Source organism: Carettochelys insculpta, chromosome 3 (assembly GCF_033958435.1).
Source record: "Carettochelys insculpta isolate YL-2023 chromosome 3, ASM3395843v1, whole genome shotgun sequence".
In the NCBI taxonomy this organism is placed as follows: domain Eukaryota; kingdom Metazoa; phylum Chordata; order Testudines; family Carettochelyidae; genus Carettochelys; species Carettochelys insculpta.
In genome coordinates this window covers 144433378-144456405 of record NC_134139.1, presented here as the reverse complement: position 1 = coordinate 144456405, position 23028 = coordinate 144433378, and the positions used below count along the sequence as shown (strand labels likewise).

Below are 23028 nucleotides of genomic sequence, written 5' to 3'. Positions count from 1 at the left end.
CGTGGGACGCGGGCTGGGCGCTCTCCGTCCTCAGCTCGGAGCCAGAGCCGGAGCCGGAGCCGCCACTCAGACAAACACCCCCTGGCCGGTCCCCGCAGCAGCCCGCGAGTCTCTCCCTCCGGCCAGCAGATCCAGCTCATCCCGCCAGCCCCTCTCCTGCCGCCCCGCCCCGCCGCTCACCCTCGCACCGACCTCCCCCTCCCCCTCCCCCGCCTGGGACATCTCGGCTGCTCTCCCCGTTCTCTCCCTCAGTAGGCGCCGGGGCTCGGGCGGTGCGCGCCTGTGCCTCTCTCACACCCACCCAGCTGGGCAACGCGCGCCGCTTTCCGAGCCGGGACCTGGCCAGGTGCGCGCCGCTCGCACGCGAGCAGGTAGGAACGGGTCTGTCCTCTCCCCGCCCTCTCATCTGCGACTAACGGGCGCGGGGGCGGGGGCTGCACCTGAGACCTCACTTGCTGCCCTCCTCCAATGTTGAACGGGTATCTCAGTGGAGAGGGATAGCTCAGTGGTTTGAGCATTGGGCTGTTAAACCCAGGTCGTGAGCTCAGCCCTTCAGGGGGCTATTTAGGGATGGGGAAAGGAGAGTACTTGGCCCTGCCAAGAGGGTAGGGGACCAGACTTGATGACCTGGGGAGGTCCCTTCCAGCTCTATGAGGTGTGGTCATGTGCACTTAAAATAAAACCAAGATCTGGAGTGTATGGAACAGCTGTGAGAAAAGGGTAGAGACAACACTGTCCACACACCCTTACCTATTAAAGTGACCAAGTGGCACACCAATGATGTCCTCACCTCAGCATTTACAAATCAAGACAGTTGATAAGAGAGGCTGGGAGAGACATTTTGGCCAGTTACACACAAAAATTTGCTTTTTTAGAGCGCCTGACCAGTTTGATGAAAATATTCTGGGGTAAACAAAACTGAGACACTTTTTCCTGCTATTTTTCAACAGTCTTGTTTCACATAGCTGGAAATTGTGTGTGGGGGGGGGGAAAGAAATCTCAGTGTGAAAGGTTTCATCCATTTGCCTCTGTACACTTCTAGCAGTAGCTATTGTGGAGAGAAGGGTTGATTTTGTATCAACCTCCCCACCCTGATTCATCTGCTCATTTTCTATGCTACCATTCCTTTCTATTTTGAAATTGACACTAATTTTATCCAGATTGCTTCAGGCAGTGAAGAACTACAAAAATCTCCAAATTCTTTATTTAATTTTCAGCCTCTGAAGTCCTTTTTATAAAAACCAGCTCATCTGCAAGAGAAATGGAAAAAGTAAAGGCACTGGGTATTTAAATTTGAAAACAATCTGAAAGGGATTTCATGATTTTGTTAAAGAAAGATGGCATCTCTCAGCTCAGCCTAGAACACTAAGCTAAAAACTTATTTTTCAAGGAACTAGGTATTGAAAATATGTCCACAAAAATTATTAGTAATTTTTGAGGCAACACTCCTTCTATTCGTGATAATGCTAGGATAATTCAGTCATCTGTCTGCTTCTTCTGCCTGTATCTAATGTTATAGATTAACTCAGTGCATTACAGAGAGCATGCAATAATTGTACACAAGAGGGTATTGTATAAAGGCACTAAACTTCAATCTTGTAAACAGGGAAAGCTGATTATTATCAATAAATAGGTAAGTTCCTTCCACTTCTATCATAAAGAATTTAAGAGATGGCTAACAACAGAACAGCTCATTCCTAGGATTGGAGGTGGATAAAATAACTAAGGGGAGGTGAAAGCTACTGCTATTAGCAACTTTAAAAGGCAATTTCTTGGCCTCCACAACTGTGTTTTCAATGGGAAGTGAAAGATACAGACAGAGTTAATTTTAGGAACCATTCAAACCATCCTCCAAAACAAACAAAAGTTTCTTGACAAATGTGCTTCTCTCTTCCTTGAAAAATAAGGGAAGAAAGTAATGAGTGAAGTACAGTTCAGAAAGAAATGGCATCTGACTATAAAGTGCCTCGCAAAGTTTGAGAGGTACACAAAGTAAAGTAATGTTTGTCAAAGTGGAAAATTGTGATGGTGTTTCTCTAGTTTAGTTTAGTACTCACTGTTCACCAATATTTGTATGTGTTTATGTGTCTAGTCTACATTCAGATTAGTGAGGGGGCACTTGGGGGGCAGCACATTATTTAAGACCATTTTATTCTCTAGTGGAATAAATGTGTTACCACAAAAAACAAAACAAAATTAAAAAAAAAAACAACAACAGAGCCCCAGTATGCTGAGAATACCAACCCTTGAGCGAATTACCAATGGTATGGGTCAGGACTGAGGGGTGTTGTCAAAACACTTGCCAAACTGGTATCCTCAGGCAGTCTTATCAATTGGTAGATTTTCTCAGGATACTTCATATTGTAAATGTGGTATTTTTTCCACCTAAAAGAAATGTAGAGAGACTACTTATACAGAAAACTGAAAAAAACCCCAAACAAACCCAGATTCCTACTTCAAAAAATTACAGCCTAAGCTAAAATTTAATTTATAGCCTAGTTTAGAAATGAATTGCTGGTAAGTATTCTTAGTAAAAACAATAATACATTGTATTACTCTGCACTGAAAGATAAAATGCTTAGCAAGAGTTCAAAGCACTGGTAAGGGAATTGATCTAATTCTGCCATCTAGTGGGTATATAAATACACAGATGTAAAAATTTAAGCAGTAAGAAAAGTCAAAAGTAAGGCTGAAACTATTGTTAAATTCCATTAATTCATTTTTGCAGGTGAAATAAGTTTAGTGTGATTTCAGAAACCTGCCTCGTGCTTTGATATGTATCTTGTAAAATTAGCTTCTGTATTTGTGAACTATAAAATAACCTGAATTTACAGGATCACAGAATAGATCTCTCAAAACAAAAAGCAGTCAAGTAGCACTTTAAAGACTAGCAAAATAATTTATTAGGTGAACTTTTGTGGGACAGACCCACTTCTTCAGACCATAGCCATACCAGAACAGACTTCATATTTAAGGCACAGAGAACCAAAAACAGCGATCAAGGAGGACAAATCAGAAAAAAATGATCAAGGTGAGCAAATCAGAGTGGAGAGTTGGGGGCGGGGGGAAGGTCAAGAATTAGATTAAGCCAAGTATGCAGACGAGCCACTATAGTGACTCAGAAAATTCCCATCCCTGTTCAAACCACGTGTTACTGTGCTGAATTTGAATATAAAAGACAGCTCGGCAGTTTCCCTTTCAATAGTGGTGGGAAATTTTTTTTTCAGTAACACGCATACTCTTAAGTCATTAACAGAATGGTTCACTCCATTAAAATGTTGACTAACTGGTTTGTGGATCAGGAGTGTTTTGATGTCTGTTTTGTGCCCATTAACGCTTTGTCTAAGGGAGTTAGAAGTCTGTCCAATATACAAAGCATCTGAGCATTGTTGGCACATGATGGCATATATGATGTTAGTAGAGGAGCATGAGAAAGTGCCCATGATTCTGTGACTAACCTGGTTAGATCCAGTGATGGTATTTCCAGAGAAGATATGTGGACAAATCTGGCAGCAGGCTCTGTTGCAAGGAAAGGTTCCAGGACTGGTGTTCCTGGGGTATAGACTGTGGCTGTTTGTGAGGATCCTCATAAGGTTGGGAGGTTGTCTGTAGGAGAGAACAGTCATGTCACCTAGGGCCTTCTGGAGTGTGGCATCCTGATTAAGGATAGGTTGGAGGTCTTTAATAATTCGTTGCAGTGGTTTGAGTTGGGGGCTGTAGGTGATGACCAGTGGTGTTGTGTTCTTGGCTTTTTTGGGCCAATCTTGGAGTAGCTGGTCTCTGGATATTCGTCTGGCCCTGTCGATTTGTTTTTTTACTTCTCCTGGTGTGTAATTCAGGTTTATGAATATTTGGTAAAGATCTTGTAGTTTTTGGTCTCTGTCAGTTGGATCAGAGCAAATGGAATTGTATCTAAGAGCTTGACTGTAAACAATGGATCTAGTTATGTGTGCAGGATGGAAGCTAGAAGGGTATAGGTAAGTATAGCAATCAATGGGTTTTCGGTAGAGTGTGGTACTGATCAGGCCATTCTTGATTAGTACTGTAGTGTCCAGGAAATGTGGCTCTTGCGTGGAGTAATCCAGGCATAAATTGATGGTGGGGTGTAGATTGTTAAAGTCTCTGTGGGATTCTTCTGGAGTCTCTAGACCATGAGTCCGAATCATAAAGATGTCATCAATGTCTCTTAAGTAGAGGAGGGTTAATAGGGGATGAGAGCTGAGGAATCGTTGTTCCAGGTCAGCCATAAATATATTAGCATATTGTGGGGCCATGCGGGTGCCCATAGCAGTTCCACTAATCTGGAGAAATAAATTGTCCCCAAATCGGAAATAATTGTGGGTGAGAACAAAGTTACAGAGGTCAGACACCAGACTGGCTGTGGTGACATCAGCAATGGTATTCCTGATTGTTTGTAATCTGTCTTTATGTGGAATATTAGTGTACAGAGCCTCTACATCCATTGTGGCAAGGATGGCGTTATCAGGAACTTGTCCGATGTTTTGTAATTTCCTCAGGAAGTCGGTGGTATCTCAGAGATAGCTGGGAGTGTTGGCGTAGGGTTTGAGGGGGGAGTCCACGTAACTGGATAGTCCAGTGGTTAGGGTGCCAATACTCGAAATGATAGGGTGTTCAGGGTTTCCAGGCTTGTGGATTTTGGGAAGTAAATAGAATAATCCAGGCTGGGGCTCATATGGTGTGTCTGAGTGAATAAGGTCCCAAGTAGCAGCAGGGAGTTCCTTAAGTAGATCTCTGTTTTACTTACAACAGAATGGAAGGTAAGATGTGTAAACTAATGCTCTCATCAAGCATGTCAGCATGAGTTTAGGATGAAGTGGCAGACAGAATTCAGTATGGAGACTTACTATTATGATAGAGTAATGGTTTCTTCTGTGGAGTTTGGAGGAGTGGGCACCATTACCCCTGAACATTGTAATGATTCATCTTGAGATTTGCACATACTATCAAAGCTTGCTTTTAAATTTTCTTCATGAAGTGTTCCCTCCAGCTCCCCCACCAACCCTTTCAAAATTTGATGGAAAAATATACAGTACCTCTAAATAGGTTAAAATACCATCTCTTTACTTTGAGATCTGGAAATTGCTTAAATCTGTTGTTGATACACTAGAGCTCTTAGTTCTTGTGCAAATTCCTCCCGTGATAGGCACCCTTTCAACAGTCCCAGGACACAGATTGCACTAAACAGAGGAAAATACCCTGCCAGGAGCTCAAGCTTCATTTCAATTGCCTTCAATCCTATATTAGCAAGTCAATTGCAACTATGCATGAATTAGTAGGAAATTGGGGGCAGATTCACAAATCTGCTTGGGGTAGTTGAATTGTACTTCAGGGCAGATATGTTATATTGGCACTTGTTGAAGAAAGAGAACCATTGTAGATTTGGGAGGCACTTGCTGTGGGGAGATGGAGCATTGGAGTGGAAGTTGGGAGTGTGAAGTGGGAAACATTAGAGGGGCTTTTAAGCGTAGGCAGGGTAGGGAGGGCAAGCAGTCAAGCTGAGAACCCATCTCATTGTGCAGCATGCTCTGATAACTGGAAAAAGCTGGAATTTTTACAGTAGATAGAATCTTCTCTCCCCTTTTCCACTTGCTCACAGTTTCTTCCCTGTCTCTGAAGCACCTGCTGCCAAGTATGAAGCAGCAAAGAAGTTGAGCTATTTACTAATTTTAAACATGTGTAACAGTGAAACATTGCTTAGGACAATTACTTTGTGTTGATACGGCAGTTCCTATATTTGTAATGCTTTCTGGGTATAGGCTTCTTCCAACTCTAATATTACATAATTTCCAGCTTACAACAAACAAGAAATGGTTGCTTATAAATGTCAAAAATCCTTGACTTCTAAAGTTTTTCCTTTGAGGGAATAAGCATTCTATTCTAGTCTTTCAAACAGGAGGAGCTGCTGTGGTCTTTGTGGTTGCGTTAGGGATGATTGCAGGGAGCAACACCACTCCACCCATTTTATTGTAGGAAGCCTCTGTAAGGGAAGAGTTAGTTATAGCTCCAGATGGGACATCATCAACCCTCACACTGGAAAGACTTCAGCAGTGGTATGTCCAAGTGTCTCTGTATGAAACTAGTGTTGATAAACTTTCCTAAACATTTATGAGGCTAACCTATAGGAAAACATTGTGTATATGGACTAAATTGTGAGTCAGACATTAGGCTTAAAGAGGAAGGGAATGCTAGAAAGAATGTATATCTTGTGTACAGTATTAACAGGTTTCACCAGTTCTGGAAAAACTGGCTCTCAATACCTCACTCCTTGTGAAAAAACCTATATATTGATGTTCTAATATACCTATTTAACATTAGTATTAGTAATATTTATATTTTCAGACTCTTAAAGTTTGGTCACACTAAAGCAGAGCCTGGCCTACTTTAAAGTTCATCTTCTTATATCCTCTGTTAGTTGCTTTTATTGCCACTTCCATACCTTCAAGCCTACTCTAAGTCCCTTTACCTGAGACTTAGTGGTGCAAATTTAGAAGAAATGTAAGGAGACCAAGTTATACATTGGTAGATGCGCATGAATCTCAGGCCAACTCTGCAACAAAGCAGATGCATCACTATTGCACATCTGGGGAAGATACTCTATGCCAACAAGGGAACATTCCCCTCCCCCACCGTCAGTATAATTACTCCATCTTCACTAGAGGCAGAGGCTGTCAGCAGAAGAGCATCCTCCCACTGATATAGCATCCATGTGAACAGCACTTAGGTTGCTCTAACTTGCACCCACTTGGCAGGGTGTCTTTTTCACACTCCTGAGCAACACAAGTTATACGGACTTAAACAGCAGTGTAGACCTGCCCCAAGTCAGGTAAATAGGTGTTGAAAGTTAAGGTTACCACACAAGTTTAGGATCTTGGAAGATGTTGTAAATTACATAAATGAACAGACCCTCCTCTGAATTTGGCAAGTCATAAACTCCACTGTGACACATGGTGCTCACAGCTGAACAACAGAGAGTAGATGCTAATTATTCTACCTAAGATTGTAGTCTGATAACTGGTACAACGAGGTATCCAAAAACTAGGAGTCATTGGTTCACGTCATGTCTTTTAAAGCATAGCTATCACTTTTTGCATATTTTGCACAAGCTACTTTTTTTTACCTTGTCACTGTATCCAGCCTTATTCATTATTTTATTTCCTTTAATTTTCTTTGTGAAAGGATTCAGATTTTGCTAAATTATATGTAATATAAAACAGGCATTCTGTCCACGTTTACTCAGCAGTTATGGTAAACCAAAGAGCATAACCATACATGTTCCTTAAATTGCTTAACTTAAGGTTTAATTATAGGCAGTGACCTTTCTACAGGTGCTTGAGGTTTCAGTATTATCCAGCACTACAAAGAGGTACATGCTCATTTTCTCCAGGTGGCAGCAGCCAATATTTGCTTAATATTTTAAGTAAAAAGTCCATCTAGAGTTGGGATGAACTGGCAATTAAGGTACTGGGCTAAGATTCAGAGGAGCTTAGTTCCTGGGTATGCTACAGACTTCCTGCGTGACCTTGAGTAAATCACTTAGTCATTCTGTGCCTTAGTTGCCTATCTGCAAAACAAGAATAATGATTCATTTATGTGTTTGGTCTATTTAAAATGTAAGCTCTTGTGTACGTACAGCACTTAGTGCAATGGTGCTCCCATCTTAGCTGGGGCTTCCAGACACTATTATGAAATGTATTAGACGTTTTATGAGAAATCTGAAAGGGAAATAACTTGTGGAAGTATCTAGCTCCCCTGCCATCTAGGACTGTGTCCTTCCTACTTTATGGATTCCTGAAATCCCTACCCCAGATTATCCATCTTCTGTTTTCTTGTGAGTCCCCCTTTGTGCCTGAGGCTCCACGGCCTCTTAAGGCCCTCAGACTAGAAAGACTGAAGATGGAACAGAAGCAAATCCTTCCAAGCAAGAGCACTGGCAGGCAATTTAAGAAATGAATGTCTCTCAGCTAAGCCCACAGGAATCTGAGACAGACAAAATTGGGGATGGGCATTCTGGCTGGATGCATGCTATGATGCTGCACAGGTTACTTATCTCAAAGGCTACCACTGTTGAACATGATACAATAAAGAATATTTTCATCTGGAGAAGTTTAATTCAAATTAGTACTATTTTACTTTTCTATGGCCTTTTAAAATAACATTTTGCAAACACTGATCTGCATTTATTGCATATTAGCTTCAAAATTTTTGCAGCCATGATTGTTTTCGCCCACAAACAGGAATAAAATTAGACTAAGGCACTATTCTACAGAGCCTGATGTTAATGGATTTGAAATGCATCTTTATAGCCTGTACCATGCCTTGTTTCTAAAGTAGAACAAAGGGCAAAAATGGGGCTAGTTGCTTAAAATGCCTCTTGAAAGTTATAATTTACATCTAGGTGTAATTTATTATTTAATGGATAACAGAAGTAGAATGATACAGATCAAAATGTGAGGAAATAAATATGGATTCAATGAGTTTCCATTTTTTTTTTACCAGGGTGTTTATATTCTACTGCACTGACCTTGATGGAAATATTTACATTGCTGAAGTTTTTAAATATAATCAGATCATTGAAATTTTAAATACCAATTTGAGTCTGTTCTTTTTTAGAGCAATACATGAAAACAATGGAGCATATATTGCTGTTACTGATGCTTTCCATTCCCATATTGAATCTCAGTGATGGAGCCGAAACAGAACAAGATTTCACCTGGCACTTAAAGAAGGTACCCCAGATTGTGAATGAAAGGACTTTTTCCCTTGATAGCCCTAAATTTGATGCAAAAGCCAAATTAGAACTGAGAAATGTGTGTGGAATTGAATGCCAAAGGGAACACCCAGGACCAAGTTTGTCTGAGCTGAAGGAGATTTTCTCATATGAGACTGTTTTTGAGAATGGCACACGGACCCTGACTCATGTAAATGTTGTAGGGCTCACAGCTGACACAGCCAAGAACACTACCACAAGAATGTCCTCAAGAAGAAAGAGGCAGATATATGGCACAGACAGTAGATTCAGCATCTCTGACAAACGGTTTACGACCAACTTCCCTTTCAGCACAGCTGTGAAGATTTCCACAGGCTGCAGTGGCATTCTTATTTCCCCCAAGCATATTCTAACTGCTGCTCACTGTATTCATAATGGCAAAGATTACGTCAAGGGTAGCAAAAAGCTGAGAGTGGGACTGCTGAAGATGAGATCTAAAGGTGATGGCAAGAAACGCAGAGGTGCTCAAAGGAATGAGAGAGATGTTTCCGTGGCAAGAGAGCACAGTGAGGGTGCCACAGAATTGAGGCAGCAATCCAGAGGACGTGGCAGAAAACAAAAGGCAACAGGGAAGAGTCGGAGAACTTCAGATAATAAACCTTCCTTCCAGTGGACCAGAGTAAAGAGTACCCAGATCCCGAAAGGCTGGTTTGAAGGTGTAACTGGGGATGTTTCCCTGGATTATGATTATGCTGTTCTCGAGCTCAAACGCCCTCACAAAAAGAAATATATGGAGCTGGGAATCAGCCCAACAATCAGAAAGATGCCTGGTAGCATGATTCACTTTTCTGGATTTGACAATGATAGATCTGGGCAGTTGGTCTATCGATTTTGTAGTGTGTCGGATGAATCCAATGATCTCTTCTACCAGTACTGTGATGCTGAGCCTGGCTCTATTGGATCTGGAATCTATCTCCGCCTTAAAGATCCAAATAAGAAATGGAAACGCAAGATCATTGCTGTTTATACAGGTCATCAGTGGGTGGATGTAAATGGTGTGCAGCAGGATTATAATGTAGCAGTACGAATTACTCCTCTCAAGTATGCCCAGATTTGTTTCTGGATAAATGGAAATGATGAGAATTGTACACAAGGCTGATAGAAGCTTAAAATAGACCATCTAACACCTACAATAGAATAAAAACTTGGCCTAATAGTTACTGGATAAGCATTGCCCCATATGAGGAATTATTTGAACTTGAAGCCTGCAACTGTTTTGGTGTATTGAGTATTGCTAGTCTTAGAGGTTTGGTTCAATTTTCAAATTAGTTTTTAAATTATGTAACAATCAACCCATGACATGCACTTATAATCCAAACTGTATTTATATTAAAAATTCTGATAAATGCAAATTTGTATTAGAAAAATTGTGATTTCACTGGGTTAATTCTTTGAAGGGAAGTACTGAAACTTCTCAAACTGGTACTATTAAATAATGTGTGTTATTTTAAATCCATTTGACTTGATTTTCTCAGGGTTCTGCTCCAACATACACCTTTCTAGTGTACAAGTTGCACATGTTATTGAATAGCATATACAGAATGATACAATTTGTGAACCATTGGAGTGAGACCACACTAAGTTAGGTTAGTTTACTGAAGAGTGTATGTGCACTCTGAAGGGCCTATCTAGTTCACATTTGCTAGGCTGGAAAACTTTTTAGGTGCCTTACTAGCTCTTCAATGGAAATTCTAAATCACTGTAGCTGATGATGATACCAAAAAGCAATTAATTTCATTTCATTGCATGGTAAAATAGAGTCTTACAAATGTAGCAGATCTGTTTGGAAAAAAAGAAGAACCATAAGGGTTTAATGTAATGTCTTTATGTCTAGTTTGAGAAGATACGCAAAACTAGTGAATCTTTAACATGTGCTTTTTAATATTTGGAGACAAGTAGATTTAATGTGTAATGAAATATTCAACCTTTCTGCTAGGTGAAATATTCTGTAGTTGCCTTTATCAGGAAGTGGCTGTTTGCCAACAACAAAAAACAATTTTAGGTGCTAAACATTTTAATAGCTTTTGTAACTACTTCTATAAGAGTTCAGCTGTCTGACTGCAGTTTATCAGACTGGAAATTGGAAAGAGATGTTCTTTTTCATATGAGTCGAGTGGCTGGAGAGTTCTAATCCTATCATATTCAGACCTTATCAACAGGGATTACAGGGAGAGAAGATAATCCTCCCATGCTAAATCATGTTTACCATCTAATGAAATAATAGGTGTGCTATCCTATAAATGCAATACATGTCTTATTATTTAGCAATACTGCTAATAAGAGAATTTGGCTCATTTATGCTATGGGACCACAAAAAGTTAACAGAGAGTATTTCTATAAAGTGAGCCTGCTTGTTTAACATTTGTATACAAGTGTCTCTAATTTTGTTGCTGTTGTCGTCATTGTCATCGTCGTCATTCTGGATTGCTTCATATATACTCTAATCTTGTGCATTTCAAAGTTTTAGTGTAACAAATGAGACTGTCAGGATGCTGATTTGATTTAATGTAAAATTTAAATGCATATTTCAAACTGCATGCATTGTTAATTACTGTTCAAGTTACTCAGTATTCCAGTATTTAATTTGCTTTGATGATTAGCTTGCAAATGAATTCATTTCCTTTATCAGTGTAGAAGAAAATATAGCAAGATGTTTTAGGTTTTTTTTGGCTTGCTGCATCTTTAAAATTATACATCATGTTATACATTTACACTAGTAATATGTTTTGATGAATAAGTTTTTTTAAAAAGTAATTTTGCATATAATTGAAAACAACCACTTCTGATCTGCAGGTGTCTGCCATTTTATTTCCAAAGCATTAATGTTTGAGGTTTATTTGTCCATCATAAATAAAACCTATTTTGAAGTTCTGAAATATTTCACTGTAAATGAAGCCTTGCTCTAAATGAAATTTTTGAAACTTAAGCCCTGTCTTTGTAAACAGTTTATACTTGCTTTGCTTTATTCGCATGACTATGTTTGCAGAAACAGGACTATGTTCTATAAACTTTGGAAAATGCCTAAGGCGCAGTTACAGATTAATGATACCTCATTTATCTTACTGCCTTTAAATGTTACTCCTCCATTAAAAGTAATTTAAAATTAACTCAGTCCTGCATTTCTACCTGCTACCACATATAGCTATAATACTGAACTAAACTGTTCTTCGGGGTAAGCTTTAATGCTTTTCTTAAGTTAAATTTTTACACTAGTTCTTACCAAACTAAATGTCAGATCCTTATATCATTTAAATCAGTACAGTTTGACTTTAATACAGTTATACAAGCTTCTGATCTGTCCCTAAATCCATCGTAATTTAAATTGATGAGTTATTCCTTATTATGGTAAGACTTAGTATGCCTCTCTTCAGTGTGACAGAAGTGACAGTCTGTTTTCATATTACCTTGGCAATATGGAGAAAACTGTGAATGATGAACAATGATAGTAGCAAATGTTAACTGAGTTTATTTGAATAAGCATCTGCTACAAGTACCACAACTTGACTTCCTTTCCTCAGCTAATAAATAAGAAATACATGGTCAAATGTAACTACAATACCCAGAAAAATGGAGCGAATAAGCAATCAATTTGCAAATACCAGAAGATAATTGCGAGATAAGTTAACATGGATTTGCTAACAACAAATCATGTCAAACCAATTTAATAGCTTTCTTTGACAGGGTAACAAGCTTTGTGGATGGGGCAAAGTGGTAGATGTCGTATATCTTGACTTCAGTAAGATTTTCAATATCATCTCATCTGATCTCAAGCTGTGGAAATATAGCTTAGATGGAGCTAATATAAAGTGGTTCCATAACTGCTCTCTGGGAACAGTTTTCAATCCATTTACCAGGGATTCACAGTCAAGCTTGATGGGCATATTGAGTGGGGCCCTGCAAGGATGAATTCAGTTCAATATCTTTATAAGTAAGTTAAATAATGACAGAGAGTATACTTATAAAGTTTGTGGATGATATCAAACTAGGAAGGGTTGCAAGTACTTTGTAAGATAGGATTAAAGTTCAAAATGATCAGGACAAACTGAAAAATGGTCTGAAGTAAATAGTATGAAATTCAAAAAGGTCAAATACAAAGTACTCTGCTTAGGAACAATCAATCAGTTGCACACATACAAAATCGGAAACAACTGCCTAAGAAGTAGCATTACAGAAATGGATCTCTGGATTATAGTGAATCATGAGCCAGATGAATGAGTGAAATATGAGTCAGAAGTGTTTTTTTTAAAAAAAAAAGGGGGGGTGCAAAATGTAATTCTGGGGTATGTTAGCAGGAGGGTTTTAAGTAAGGTGTGAAAAGTAATTTTTTCCATTCTATTCAGTGCTTATGCACCCTCTTAATGGAATATTATGTTCAGTTCTGGATACAGCCTCTCAGAAAAGAGGTGCACAAACTGAAGAAAGTCTATGGGTGCATCTACACTTGCATTCCTCTGGTTTTCTTCTTTTGAAATAATATGCAAATGAGGTGTCAAATATGCAACTCATTTGCATTTCAAATTCCTTCATTTGCATACCTCTTTCAAAAGAGGAATGCAAGTGTAGACACACCCAATATGAGAATGATATTGAATTTCTATCACTGAAGATTAAGAACAGGTTATACATCTCTCAGAAATAGTCTAGTTGTAACTCAATCCTGCCTTGACTGCAAGGGATTCAGCTAGATGACCTATTGAAGTCTCCTCCATACTTGCATTTCTATGATTCTCTACAGTATCACTGCATGTTACTAATAGGTAAAAGTAGATGCTCAAGTGGCAATGGAAATACATTAATATTAACAGTATTACCAGTAATATTTTCACATTAAGGCTTGGTGTAAGCAGATACAATTTCACTGCAGTCAGGGTTAAATTGAATGTAAAGATGAATGTAGTCCATGATATTCCATGGCACTCAAGTCAAAAAGTTAAACAAAATAGATGTAGGTATCAGAAATATTTCTTTCTGGTGTATCCCAAATACTATAAAACATTCAAAAAGGTACATGGCACATAAGATACTGAAGTGCTTTACCTAAGCAGTGTTGTTGCTGACTTACAGTATTTTTATTTATTTTACAAGTGAATTGATTTTCACATGGATATGTACAATCTCAAAAGCTCATTGCTGTGCCCATAACAATTGCCACCCTATGATGGCAAATCATATAAACAGCCCTTATAATAACGTTAAAAATTCTTAAATAAAAAACTGATGCCTGGTAATCTAATTGGGTGTAACAGATCTGAATTTTATTGTAACCATAATTCTCAAGACTCAAACTGGGGCAGAGTCTTTTCCATAGTTCTCCAAAATGTTCTTCCCTTTGTAGAATTTAAGACTCACACCTTATATTTGCTGAATATTGTACTTTTCCTTAAGGGGTTGTCTGACCTGCCATATTGGACACTTTTTTAATAAACTTGGCTTTACAAAACTAGTTACTCAATACCCTTTTTTCTTCATTTTTGCAAGGGACTAGAATCATAGACTCATCAAAAACTAGAACTGGAAGGGACCTCAAGAGGTCATCAAGTCTAGTTCCCTGACCTCATGGCAGGACCAATCACTGTCTATATAATCCCTGTTAGATATTTATGTAACCTGTTCTTTACATCTCTCCAGTGATTTTACTACCACCCTACTCAATTTATTCCAGTAATTAACCACCCTGACAGTTACATAATTTTTCCTAATGTCCAAATTGGAAACGACTACTGGCAACTTAGATTAACCATTGACTTTTTGACATAAAAATATAAGCCTCATTGAAAAAATCCAACAAATACATACTTCAGTTCTGCAAAGATTTATGCATTTATTTAACATTATGCTCGACAAGAAGTCCCCAGGATAACTCAGTGTGTGTGTAAAATACAGCACATGCTAAGTCTTTTCAGCATTGGGGCCCAAGTCTATACCAGTTTAGTGAAAGGAAAAGATTGTAAGTCAGCAAAATTATTTATATAGCACTGTTCTTTAAAACACCCATGTATATATGGCTAACTGTCCCACGTAGTGGTACCTAGACCACTTCACAAGAAACAGTAAGTGTCCTCCACAGCCTAAGCTGAAAAACAGCTGGCCTTTAACTCAGGCTGTACAGGTGCCTACACTAAGCTCCGGAGGTCTAAGGTTTCAGTCTGCCTATGGGCAGTTATGTATGCAGACACTTGAAGTTCTTGACCTGGTTTCTAAACTACTGGTCAAATTTTGCACTGATTTACATTCCAGCAGTGGGACGTAATTCAAAACAGAATATAGCCCCAAGTCTCACAAATTCATTATACAAACAATTCATGTACAAGAAACAATGGAAACAATCTTGGGAAGGAGATAAGCAGTTTTTTCTTACACTTATTTTGATTTTAAGAAATCAATATTTAGCATTTAATGGATGCCTATATAACATGATTACAACAGCAAAAGAGAGAGTTTGGTTTTACAGACAAATTTGAGCAAGGAGTTGGAAGACGGTGCACAGGGAATAGTTCATTGTTCAGTCTTTTCATGATGGCATGCTTGGTCACATCCTTAACAATGGAGAGACCTTTTGAAATATCAAATGGTACAAAGTAAGAATGTGTCCCTGCTCCTCTCCTTCAAAATCTACTTCTCAATGATGCTGGTAGTCACTTTTCAGGTTAGCACATTGGGTATACCTATTCAGTTCCAAGCAGATGGCAGTATTTTCAGTCTTCGGAGACTTCAGGCTCACACTAATGTGGTTAATCCATGACCTTCTGCTTGCTGATCACTGCATTGTTGGCTCATTCAGTGAAGAATACACAGGAGCCTTTTTATTGCTTTGTTACTTCTGCTCACCCCTTTGGACTCATCATGAGCCTCAAGAAGACAGAAGTTATGCCGCAGCCTGTTTGGAAAGAACACTGCACTCCAGTGGTCATTGCTGCTGGTACAGTCCTTAAGGCTGTTGACAAGTTCTGCTGCCTCGGAAGTGTACTATCCTCTCGCATAAACATGGATCACGATGTATCTGCTTGAGTAGCCAAAGTCAGTTCTGCCTTTGGAAAATTGACCAAATGCCTATGGAATGACCCTGGTATTAAACTACATACCAAGGTAGCAGATAATCAGGTAGTTGTCCTGAATATCTTGCTGTATGGCTTGGCGTCATGGACAATGTATCGCCATGATGTTTTCAAACTCATCAGTTCCATATATGCTGTTTGAGGAAGTTCACCCACGTGAATTGGTGGAACAAATTTCCTAACACAGAGGTTCTTAACCTGTGTGGTGTCATGGGCATGGAAGCAATGCTTAAGAACAAACAGTTATGCTGGATTGGGCATGTTATGAGGACGGATGATACACAGATACCAAAGAGGGTCTTCTATGGCCAGCTTGCTCTATTGGTTGTCTGTAGAAGCACTAGAAAGACATCTTAAAGGCCAACATGAAGTCATGCAGCACATCTCCCAATGATCTGGAAATGCTAGTTCAGGACAGATTGTCCTGGCGGCTAACTGCTGTTCAGGTTCTTAATTGCTTTGAAAGTCAGCATATTCAGGCACTACATGAAAAGCATATGATTAAAAAAGAATATATAACACCTGTAGTTGGCAGGTTTTATGTGACATGTATAATCGGCTCTGCCAATCATGGATTGATTTGGTTGCTCACCAATGGCATCCTAGAAAATGAGATCCGAATATTGATGGCTCAGTCAAAGAAAAAGAAGAATTTTCTTCCAAGCAAAAGGGCTGGCATGAAAGGCAATAAATTAAATGCTTAGAAGCACGTACACAGCATAATGCAGGTTGAACCTCTCTCCTCCGGCACCCTTGGGACCTAACCAGTGTCAAATGAGAGAATTTCCTGGACTACGAGATGTCAGTATTGCCTTGCATGTTACCAACACTTTCACTACTTACTGGGCTCTTAAGAGACATTTAGGGGGTAAATTACAGCTGAATAACAGCACAGAATGCTGAGAGCCTGCACTGGTAGCTGTGGACCAACTTTATGGGACAATAGGAAATTTGGCCACACCCATGTAAGTGGTCATCTGGCTAACTAAAAATCATGTCAGATTATGTGTGTTTCTGGAGAACTTCCAGAGTAGAGAGGTTCAACCTATATTAGAGTGAGTGGCCCATTAGAAACTAGACAAGGTGAATAACTATGGTCTAGTATTGCATAAGACTGTGCATAATCAGAAACAATCTGTTTTTCTAGTACATACATTAATTTATTTCTACTAATCCGGTGAAGATGTGCTCAAATTCTGGAAGTGAGCAAGTGAAAATTAAAGAAAACCTCTAGTCCCCAGTCTGCAGTCTTTGTGCCTGAGCCATCTCACTGAAGTCAAGAGGACTATACATGTAAGTTTTACTTGTGTAATTAAGTATTGTGCTGTCAGGTGGCATAGTAAAAAACAGGTCCTACCTCTAGCTGGAAGACTGGGCAATAAGAAACTGTCAGACATGTTGGTTCCTAAGGTGCAATAGATTTCTCTGATTTGAGGGTAGCTCAAACCTGACATTGAAGTTCCCAGTAAGGCCTGGTCCCTATCAAAGAAAGACGCTGAAGTTTTAAAACATATCTGCCAATTATTGCCCTAATCACAGCCATTAATTTTTTCAGATACCTCTGATTTTGCTGGGTATGTTTGCAGAACTGTAACTGAGTACTTTAATTTAAAATACAGCATACCACTGATTTAGTGTGTCTATTAACATATTTTTATTTGGAAATACCAGGATTGAATGCTGTCAAACAATTCAGTTTAAAGGCTGCAGCTCAAGTGTAAGCCTGAAATTGCTCTGTAAATTCTGAGTATGTGCAAGGATATCTCTGAGTTAGTTTATTTCCCACAGCTGTGTTCTCTCAGTGCTAAATTATGTTCAGATTAAAAACACAAAAAGAATCAGTAACTTCTACTGTAGCTTTTCATCATTTTGTCTTCTGCATAATGTAAACAATTAGAAAATTTAAATGGATCCTTAAAGAATGGGAGTAAGTATCTCTAGATAAACTGTAGGGAAAACACACAGCTGCTCCCAACAGCTGAACATGTATATATACACTCCCATGACCTTACAGACAGCTCTTACCACTTACAGAATTGAGTAAAATATATTTTAACAAACATCCATGTCTGTCCCAGTATATTACAGACAAGCTGGATGAGGTAATAGCTTTGTTGGACCACCATCTATCTGTTGGTGACAGAGAGCAAGATGCTTTTGAGCTTATATTTGAGCTCTTCTTTAGGTCTGGGAAATGCACTCAGTGTTACAGCTGCATGCTTGCAAGTGCCTAGATATCTGGTCAGATTGCTCTAAACCCAGCACACTTATGTTTTATCTATCCTGGCAATTGAATAACAAAGCTATTGTCATGCACAGGCAGTGCCCTGTGTGGATACAAAATTGGTATCCACATCCTCAAAAATGATCAGCAGCTGTCTGCATCCATGGTTGTGAATGCCTGTGGATATAAAGCAGATCTCTGCACATCTGCAGGGTTCTAGAAAGAAAATTTGTATCCACATTCATATCTGCAAAAATGAGCTGCAGCTGTCTGCATCCACAGCCACAGGGGTGGGTACCCATGGGTATTAATTGGATACCCTCAGATTTGCAGGGCTCAATTCTCAGGATCTTAACCCCTCCCCTGCAAGACAAAAGCTTGCCATGACAAACACTAGAGGAAACAGCAACGAAGGGTCCTGTGGCACCTTATAGACTAACATAAGAGTTTTGAGCATGAGCTTTCGTGAGCACAGACTCACTTCATCAGAGGCATCAAAGTATGATTTCTCCCTTTCTTTGCCTGTTTTCTTAACATTCTTCTGCCTCTTCTTAAAACCACTGAACTTTTTTTTTTAAACTTCTATGGGTCTGTTAACCACACCAGCCAATGTTACTTTATTATGGAGCTACAATAAACAATCTAATAAGACTCTTCTGCCTCTGCTATACACATATTCTGATGGGAACATTTATCATTCAGCATGGTATTTATTATGCATTATGAGACGAAAGCAATATCTCACTAATCAAAATTGTGATTTCAAAAGAGATGGGTATGGCAAGACCAAAAAAAAACCCAAACTTTTTATTAGATTAATTATGCAAGAGGTTTTGAAAAACTTATCTATATAGGCTGTGTAGATTTTATCAGTACTGGATTTTATTCTGTATGGATTCTTACATCATCCTTTTCAATGAGTAACGGAGTCCCTTCCAGTAGAGCAGTAAATGACATGGCCAGCATTTGTCACGTGCAGTTTTATTCTTTCCTGCCTCCTCTCCCCAAAGACTCAATGAAGTGTGGTGCTATCAGGTTTTTATTGACACAAGTTTGGGAAAACCCTAATATTCAGGAATGGAGAACTATATAAATGCTCCCAAAACCATAGTATGACACTTCACACATTGTTTGTTACTTGTTCAGTTTTTTTTTTAAAGTGTTCTTACACTTCTCCCTCTCCATAGCATATTGGTTTCTTCTAAAAAAATTGTCAAGGCAGGGGTGGAGCTTATATTAAGTAATCTGCGATCGTGGCCTAAAAAACTAGACCGTATTTTTGAAAATACTGGGGTTCTTTTGTGACTATGTTGTATAAACTCTTAGCCAAATTTTCATCTCATTTACAACTGAGAAGAATTTGACCCATTGCATACGTATTCACACATTTATGGCCTAAGAGACCAGGCATTTGAGACATATAAATAGGTTATTTAAAACCTAAAAGGAGTAACTATTTAGAATGTTAACAGTCAATAGAAAAAGAAGCAGCTGAAAAACATTCAACATTAAGGGCTCAGTTTAGCAATGATTGCTCTCCAACAATAGGTCTTATGATGGTACTCAGTTCATGAGCAAATTTAACTTGCCATTACTAAATAAATGCATTCCGAGAGAACTTGAAAGAACATATCCAATATAGATATTCAGAAAAAACTCTCAAGTTGAGCACACTCAACTGTTAGGGACTCTGGTAGAATTGAGGGTAATCAGTACACATCATCAAATCCTTAAACTTTTTCCACAAGCTATATAATATAAATGTGTTTTAATTTCCTTACAATTAAATTTATCTTAACAGCTTCAAATGTTTGCTGTAGAATGATTTTTTTCAAAAATGCTTTGTGTAGAATAGCAGTATTACTAGACATTTAAAAATATATCTCCTTGTTTGTACCAATAAAATAAAAATGTTAACTTTTTTTTGTAAGTATGTATCCATGGGTGCTATATATCTGCATGTAACTTTGTATTGTCATTAGCATAACTTGCTTTAGCAGCTTTTAAGATCAAAAACTGGAGTTTCTTTTTTTGCTGTCTGCACACTTTCAGTTGTTAATCTCGTAACTTGCATCCTACATATTAGAATATTGGTGACAGTTTGAACTACATTTTATGTCAAATCTCAACAGCTATAATGAATGGGTTTATTTTTGTAAACTTTTCCTCCATCTATCATTTATTAGTAACAAATGCATTTCCAAGCCCTCATGCTAGATGACTTCAGTCTACAAATACCAAGTAGCTGTGAACCCAGATATTCTTCAAAAATAATTTCTAAAATGTACGAGAGTTGCATAACATACCTTTCAAGATACCATTGGACAGTGCTTTACTACAAATGTGGCATGCTGATGCACAGTGTTTGCTACTTTATTATTGGAAGCAATCACATGAATAAAAAACATAGCTCAAACACAGCTTTTGCCTAATAACTAGTAACTGTTTGTCATCATAGGCTTTGAAAATGCATTCAGTTATTCTGCCAGAACAGACTACACATTTTGGGTCTGCAAATCCTCTATAAAATATTTATCCACAGAAATATTGTAATTATGGTCAAGATCTTACACCAGAACATTAATTTGAAACAAATCAGTATGATCTTGGACGAAATTAAAGAAAATAAAACAGGCGGTCTGCTGTTCTTGCTCATGTGTTATAAATATTCAACTGTATATTTGGATGCTGTAGCGTTTTTGCAAAGTAGTCAATGAATTCAATTCACTACATTAATATAGTTATGAGTTAATTTGCTTTTTGCATAAACTATACAAATGCTGTAGTCTAGCGTGCAGTTTTTAATTTTTCAAAGTAAACTAACCACCTCAAAATTGGCAATCAGTAACCAAAATACTGCTTACAAGTATTGACGGGAGAACTATCCTATGTATATTTTAATACCTTTAACTATTATACTATGAAATAGTATTAGCCTAGTAATTTAATTCAGAAGATGAGCTCCACAAATACTTAGATCCTAGACTAAAGCTGTGATCTCCTTATTTGTTATTCATATACTATTTATGCAGCCCAATGGTTACTGCCTCTGCAGTAACTTACTTAAAACTTAATTGGTGGGAGTGAATAGTTCTCTTGCTGCTCATACTGGTTTTGTTTTGGCACTAGGAAATAGGAGCTCAAGGGTTGCCAAATCAGCACTGATGAGCCACTTTTACTTCGCTAAGGAATATCAATTAAAGAAATCTTCAAATGCAAGAAGGGCTGGAAGCAACCCAAGCCAATTTGTTTTTCTGGAGTCTTTTAATCTTTGTCAAAGTGCTGTGGAAAGCCCTTTAGAAGATGGATGTAGGATATACAATGGAGTCTAATTCCCACCTGGAGGATGGGTTTAAGGTGGAAAGGGGGTGAAAAAGCAGACTAACTTCACCAATATGTAGAAACCATTATATTAGACCTCTGCAATGAGCATTGAAATGAAAGAAGTGGGAGTGTAAGGTGGGTATTCCCATACACACACACATAGCAAGGGAGCAATCTGTCCTCTCCTACTTCAGTTAACAGGACATTATTGGTAAGATTGTTATGGACTTCTGTATTGTGTTTTGTTTAAATTATAGGTATTTATTGTACTTTATTGGTTTTAAAATTATAGTATTAAAGGTGAAATGTTTGACCCCATGCATTGGTGGTAATGTTATTAATGAGCACTGTTGCCAGGTTCACTGAAGTGACGATGGTTGGATGACTCAAGTGATTAGGTTTTTCAGCCTTGACAGCTATTCAGTCATCCGTCTCAAACTAGTTTGCTTTCACTCAGTTCACAATAGGAAGTTTCCATAAAGACAAAAATGAATATACAGTTGGCATCAATCGCTTTATTACTTTCAACTGCAGGTGATAAGACTCTGAAAAACGGTATGACTTGGAATCTGTCTAGGTTGGGGGAGGGCAGCTAAGTTAATTCTGGGCACTTCCCTGTGGCTGGTATCCACTGCAGGTACTCCATAGGAAAGATGAGTGACAAGAGAAAGGGTCCGTTAAAGGACTTAAAAAGGAACAGAATGGTGTGGGGGTGGGGTGGCTCCTGGGGCCGAGAGCCAATAGGGGCGCGGAAATCTGCCAGCAGTTACAGCCCCAGGGTCAAGAGCTGGCTGGGGTGTGGAGCCCAGCCAGCAGACCCAGCCCTAGGGACCCTGCTGTGAAAACCCCAGCAGCCCTGGGGCCAAGAGTCAACAGAGGTGTGGAACCCTGCTGGCAGCTCCAGCCCCAAGGACCTGACTGTGGCTGGGGGAACCCTAGCAGCCTCAGAGCTGGGAACTAGCAGGGGCACAGAGCTCTGTCCACACCTCTGGGACTGGGAGCTGGCAGGGGTGTGGCACCCCCTTGGCATCTCCAGCCATGGGGATGGGGAGGGGGGAACCCTGGCAGCACCAGCCCAGGGGATCCAGCTGGGACAACCCTAGCAGCCATTGAGGCCAGAATCTGGCCAGGGCACAGAACTCTGCCAACAGCTCCAGTTCCGAGGATGTGGTCAGAGCTGGGGGAACCACAGCAGCCTTGGCGACCTGGAACTAGGGCGTGTAGCTCTGCCAGCACCTCTGAGGTCAGGAGCCAGTAGCTCTAGGGCCAGGGAGCTGGCTGGCATGAAACAGACAGACTGACACCTCTTCTTTTGTAGTATTATATATTCCAGATATGCCTTTTACTAAGCTGAGGAATAATTTCTTAGGCCCTAAATGAATGTAAGCATGGTAATAGGTAGAAGATCACTTGTGATATCTGCTAGAAAACATCAGGCAGCAGCTGTTCAGCAGAGCTCTTGTAGCTACAGTCCATTTTTACACTTAATTTGAAGTTGCTCTTTTTTTGAATCACAAAAGCACAAAGCGCATTGTGAGAAATTATTCCAATGCAGTGCACCTTGGCCAGCTTCTATGTAACTGGGTTGTACAACCATAAGTTCCTGGCGCTCTGTGTTTGGCTCGCCCCTTCTCTCT

General features: G+C 39.2%; 1 protein-coding gene across 1 annotated transcript; it reads left to right on the top strand.

Annotated features, from left to right (window-relative positions):
• The first annotated feature begins 273 nt into the window (after nucleotides 1-273).
• Nucleotides 274-12504, top strand: PRSS35 (serine protease 35). The gene is made up of 2 exons (XM_074988864.1): nucleotides 274-371; nucleotides 8632-12504. The coding sequence occupies exon 2, from the start codon at nucleotides 8640-8642 to the stop codon at nucleotides 9885-9887; it is 1248 nt and encodes a 415-aa protein (XP_074844965.1). The 5' UTR covers nucleotides 274-371; nucleotides 8632-8639; the 3' UTR covers nucleotides 9888-12504.
• Nucleotides 12505-23028: the final 10524 nt, after the last annotated feature.

What these genes read in the sequence shown, in the direction of transcription:
- PRSS35 (XM_074988864.1), top strand. Translation starts at nt 8,640, where the DNA reads ATGAAAACAATGGAGCATATATTGCTGTTACTGATGCTTTCCATTCCC.